This window comes from Alosa alosa, chromosome 21 (genome assembly GCF_017589495.1).
Source record: "Alosa alosa isolate M-15738 ecotype Scorff River chromosome 21, AALO_Geno_1.1, whole genome shotgun sequence".
Classification (NCBI taxonomy): Eukaryota; Metazoa; Chordata; class Actinopteri; order Clupeiformes; family Clupeidae; genus Alosa; species Alosa alosa.
The window spans coordinates 2,282,923-2,288,922 of NC_063209.1; the positions used below are offsets into that span (position 1 = coordinate 2,282,923).

At 39.2% G+C, this 6,000-nt stretch overlaps 1 protein-coding gene across 2 annotated transcripts in view; it reads left to right on the forward strand.

Annotated features, from left to right (window-relative positions):
• The window catches only part of LOC125286579 (A disintegrin and metalloproteinase with thrombospondin motifs 2-like), a 122,548-nt gene that overhangs the window by 90,153 nt on the left and 26,395 nt on the right, over positions 1-6,000 (forward strand). For both annotated transcript variants that reach the window (XM_048231768.1, XM_048231769.1), the window contains exon 5: positions 4,280-4,363. In XM_048231768.1, the coding sequence (XP_048087725.1) occupies positions 4,280-4,363 (84 nt within the window). The remainder of the gene's footprint in view (positions 1-4,279; positions 4,364-6,000) is intronic.

Genomic DNA, 6,000 nt, shown 5'->3' on the forward strand with positions numbered 1-6,000 from the left:
TGTCTTGTGAAATGTATAGTTTTAACAAGTAGCCTAGAATGCACAGATTTAGCCTACACATTTTAAAGGTAGCATGTAGGCTAACACGGGGTGTCCACGGTTCTGGTGTGCTCACTGCTTTGCACGATTACATTATTTTTTTGTGGATACCAACAAGGTGTCGTTGATGGTTTGCTAAAGCATCATTGGATTTAGGATGGCAGCACAGCTGTTTGAGCAGCTCTGGTGCATCAAGAAGTTAGGCAAGGCTCAATATTATGCAAATCAATCTAGCAAATTTGATGCAATTATCCAATGAAAGTATTATGTTTCATAAACAGGGTGGTCTGGGTGAGAAATGCCCGTAAGAGGCAAAGGAAGGCAAAGCGTTTGCAGGTGGAATCTCTGCAGAACACTCCACATGCACAAACCACAATTTCAAGCACCGCAGTTTCAATTTATACCAGACAAGAATGGCTATCAGAATCAGCTTTATTGGCCAGGTTTGAGTAAACAAACAAGAAATTTGACTCCGGTTAATCTTTGCTATCAAAGTACAACACTCAGCATAAGAATAAAATAAAAAAAAACATAAAAGAATAAAAACAGAACAGTAAGAATAGAATGGAGAGCAGTAGAAAATGGCTATGTATAAGTATAAATACATTTGCATAGTACATTTGCAATAAATAGAACACAATGGGGGAAATCCTTGTTGTCCCTGTCAAGGTTGCCATGGTCGTGGATACCTCAACAGGCACAGGCAAGATACAATATACAATTGAAGAGAGGGTAGAAATAGTGCAATATCAGTATAGACTGAGAGTTAAGATTTAAATATCAATATAGTGCAAGGCAGTTCAGTGCAATGGCATTGATATCCTTAACAATTAATTATTGAAGCTAATCGGTTTTAAGTCGTGATGCAATAATGTGCCGATAATTCTTGCTCTGGGTCCAGCTGGTTCTAGAGTCGCTCATTCTTTCCCATAGACAGCAAAATAACATTTTTTGTTGTTTACACTTTACTTGACAGTATCAAGATAAGAGTGACATGACACTGTCATGAATGTGTCATAAACAAGTCATAAGTGTTTATGACATAACGTGACATTTGTTTTTTGTCATAACAAATTAGGGTTATGGTTAGGGTTAGTCAAGTCAAGTCAAGTCAAGTCAAGTTTATTTATATAGCACATTTCATACACAGAGGTCATTCAATGTGCTTTACATAAACAAAACCAAACGATAATAACAAATAAAAGCATAGAAGGGCAATATAGTCAAAGAATAGTTAAAAGGTAAAGATCATAATAAAAAGAAAACATAAAACACAAGGTAAAATCATTTAAAAATAAAGAATAATTAGTAAGCAAAAACAAAGGCAAAAGTAGTAAAAAAAGTAATAAAAGACAAAGTAGAATAATTATCGAGGCAGATTCAGAATTTGTAACTCGGCACAGTTAGCAGAAAGCGTCTGAGAACAGTTTGGTCTTAAGTCTAGATTTAAAACTGGCTACAGTTGGGGCCTTTTTAATGTCATCCGAAAGTTGGTTCCACAGCTGAGCCGCAGGTTAGGGTTCATGTGTCATGACAGTGTCATATATTCATGACAGTGTCATGTCACTCTTATGTCGATACTGTCAAGTTTTTCTGTTATTCAGAGTAGCCTAAGCTAGCAAATAAGAAAATTGTCATTTGACTACTCACTTGCTAACCAAACCAACCTAACAAAATCATATTTTCCACGGAGGTTTGGATGTTACCTTTGATTATGTCATCCAGCTGCACAGCTACACCAATTACTCTGTTAGAGTTAAGCAATTTTTTTGACCCTCACTAAGACGAAGGTGATGGTGACAAGGTTTACAGGCTATGAAAAAAAACGGCTGGCTGTGCAAGTAAATGTTTTTAGATGAAAAAGCTGTTAGGCCGGTGACGTCAGACTTAAACAAACTCAAATTCAACATGTCTCTCTATATAATTGTACCACTGTGGCTCTGAAGGAAACCTTCAAAAGCTAGCACTAATGTTAACAAATGTTTATGAGACGCCCCTTAGGCCATATATCAAGAATAGGTTGCATATATGCACTAAAAGCTTACACATGTACTACCTTTCCTTGCATATGTACATGAAATGTTTGCACACACACCACTTTTTCTTCCACATGCAAATGAAAAGCTTGCACATAAACCAATTTTGTTTTGCACACATCCCCGTCTAAAGCTCACACACATACTACTTTTACTTTGCATATACAACACTTTCGTCTTGCACATCCACGTAAAATGCACGCACATCAGTCTCATATTAAATTTCATCGCCAATGGTAGTGCAGCTAGCTTGATTTTGCCTGAATAGTTACACAAAATTGTGCTCCCAGATTTGGAGAAATATTTGCAAAGACAAATAGTCTCTTTCTCACTTTCTCTCTCACTCTTTGCACACACCACTCCCCTGTCTGCCTCTCTCTTGCACCAGTCCTGGTCTTTCTCTGCTGTCTGTCCATCAGAAAGCTCATTATTGGTGGCTTTGTTTACATTCCTATGTCTCATTAGCAGCCTTCCTCAGACGCTCAGGACGTCATTTCTGAACTTCTGCACCAATTTGTCTGCCTCCTTTTCTCTCTATCGCTCTCTCCCTCCCTCTCTCTGTCTTTCTCTCTCTCCTCTCCCTCTCTCTGTAGTGAAACACATTTCCCATGTCCCAATAAGGCTAGCCGTCAGTAGACAAAATGAATGCAGACCAGGCGTCAGGGGTGAAAATGAGATATATGTATTTTAAAATGATGTCTTCCACAATGGTCTTTTACGATTAACCATGTCAGACTAGGCGATCAGAGAACCATACATTTTTGCCGCATCTTGGTCGGGAGATCGGCCACATTACAAGACCATCTAGCCTTGTACTCGTTGTGTGTCACCATAGCGACAGTGTCAACATGGTAGTCGTATTTTTTACAGTCTATGGTCGTAGGCCTAGGAGAATCCCCAAAAATTCTGACATGCTAGACATTTGGTCGTGGAACGTCATTACAAGACGCGTTTCGCCTTCGTCATTGTTCCTGACTTTTTATATTCAGGCACGAAACTGGAAATTTGACGGTTATGACAAAATCGTGGCAAAATCGGGCTGAAACTGTGTAATCCGCACAGGCCATTAAATGCTCTTGATACAATCTTTGCCTTTTTGATCCAGTGTATGGTGCCAATATTAGAAAATCTTCATGTGTCTGGTGTCTTCTGGTATCAGGATGGAAAGGCCTCAGGTCTGGGGAAAACCTCTGTCAATTTTATGGAAATGTCAGGTCTCTGACATCAGCTGAAAAGGTGTCATGTGTCAGGCTAGCGCTAACGTTAGCTGTTTTTTCAGGCCCTTTATAGCCTACACATAAGGGCATGGCAATAGGGGAGGGGCGGAATAATTGTATAATTCAGCTAGCTATCACTAGCTATCAACATTCTGCTCTATCTGAGGCTCAAACCAACTCAAAACAATTATCTAATTAATGACATACTCTGTGATTAATTAATCTAAATTAATTGCATGCATCAATTTTTGCTGTGAACATATTTTAAAAGTGTTTTAATTCAAATTCATTTTGCCAGATGAGTGAATCAATGACATTTGGCAATGCCATTTTATTCTTGTTTTCACTACTAGGTGCAGGCATCAACATAGTCCCTAGTGTCCCTAGTAACCAACAGAAGATATAGTATTTTGTGTATTTGTGGAACATGGAAAAATCAAAGCCTAGTTAGAAGTGACTTGTTGAATTGATTGTTGCTATGAGAGCACTTCTGTGTGAATTGCTAGAAATGAACAGGAAGAGTCTCTTTGTGTTGATAAGGAGATGTTTGATTTAACCATTACAGGTGAATTGACTTAAAAGCTGTAGTGCACTTGTGCCATTAACAGCAGGGTGTATTTCCCATAAAATGTATTTCATTAATAGAGATGAATGATCCAAGTTGGACTTAAAGTATGATATTAATTATGTGAGTCATAACCAAGGGCAAAGGTGTCCTTGGATAGATTGATAAAGATGCGATGCCTTGAGTGTTGAGGTTGCCGACAATACACCATAATGTGATGTAATTTCATTTTGATATGATAGTCACCGTTATCCAATGCATATTCATGTAATGATGCAGTAATGATCTAACTCAAAGTAATTCAACTTATTAAGAACTTAATAAGAACCGCTCTGAATCTATACGCCTGACCTGCAATGCTTTGATAGGTTCCACTCGTGAAATAGACACCAGATTACTAATACTCCTCTCTGCCTTCACAGGTGAATGAAATTTACCATGACGATTCTCTTGGGGCCCAGATCAACGTGGTTCTGGTCCGTATCATCATGCTGGGGCCTGAGAAGGTAAAGCACAAGTCTTATAACACCCTCAAATTCATTTTGTTGATATATGGTCACGTGAAGGAATGCTGGTCACAGTGTTTTTCCACTAACTGCAGGCTGCCATCCCAGAAATGTATACAACTTTTACACTTGGACATCAGTAAAAACATACTGGTATCTGAAATATATTACTGTAGTTAGCATGCTACCTAACTTTGTTATACTGACATTTTGGTCACTGCCACTAGTTCAACTAGTTTGGCGTTGAACTAGTTCTCTTGTCTTAGAGAAGAATGATGTAATGCCACTGTAAGCATGTTTGTGTGGGTGCGTTCCTTGGTGGCTAAAACCTTTAACGGAACAACAGCCCTGTTGTGGTGTGCTTTCCCACTGTGGAACACAAACTAACAGAAGTGGAGATAATAACACCTTTTTTGTCAGGATTCAAAATCCATCTCTATTTCATCCGTCACATAATGAAGGATTGCGGAATTCAGTTACAGAAAAATGAATCTCATGGTTCAGCAGATAGAATCTCATATATTTTTTATATACTGTATATAAAATGATGAACTAAGCAACACATTTACCTGTGCTAAAGTCTGCTTGGTGACTGCATAGGTGCGTGTGTGTGTGTGTACATGCATGCCCACATTCAAATATGCACAAGTATGTTGTGCTGTTTTGGGTACGAGCAGCTGTTCTATAGCTGACATCTGGTGTGCTTGTGAGTGGTTGTTGCATATCATGTGCATAACTAACACAGAGAGATGTTGACCTGACAGTTGCCACAGGTTATAGTGCATGTGACTTTTTTCTCTATTGTTATTCATTATTAGTAAATAGATAGTGTTTTATACCAAGGATACATTTTGCAGGTAAGGAAATGTTAGTGGTAACATCTTTTCCAGTGTAGTTGTTTAAGGTTAATGCAAATATGTTAGTACGCAAACATGTTGAAGGCCTTGCTTGCATATAGGACACAAAGAAAGTGTTAAAATAAATAGTTAACCGCTCAGTTGATCAAAAGTACCTCCCATGGTTCCTCCTAGGTAAATTAATGAGCATATCCCCTGTAGGTTTGACAGTGAATAAACGGTGGAAGTACACACACATCCACACTCACAAACACACTCCCTGACTGCGAAGTTACCTTTCCCCTCTCTCTGCCATCCTCCACCCCCCTGACGTGTGAAGCTTAGCGAGGCCTAGGGCATGTTATTCCGCTGGACTGAGCAAAAATGAGCAAAAGGGGGAACTAAAAGCATGGCATTCCCAGGGGAGTGTTTTCAAAGTCGCACGCCTTCACAGTTCAGCACCAAAGCACACAGAACGCTGATGTTATGCAATCAGCTCTCTCCCCCCACAAGGGACGTAGCAAGGCATTCTGGGAAGTTCAGAGAGGATAAACAATCAATGATGGCCCTCCCTCATTCATAAACACTACTCTATGAATATCTGCCTCTTTCCTGACAACTTTACTTCATCTCTCTCCATCTCTGGATCCTCTTACTTTCCCGTTCGCTTCTCTCTTGACACCTTGCCCTTGACAGATATTACACAAGTACCTACTCTATCGTGTCTCTCATCTAAACTCCCAAAGTCAGGCCAGCTCAGGTACCACTACTGCTACCATTGATAATTATTTTCATCATCAT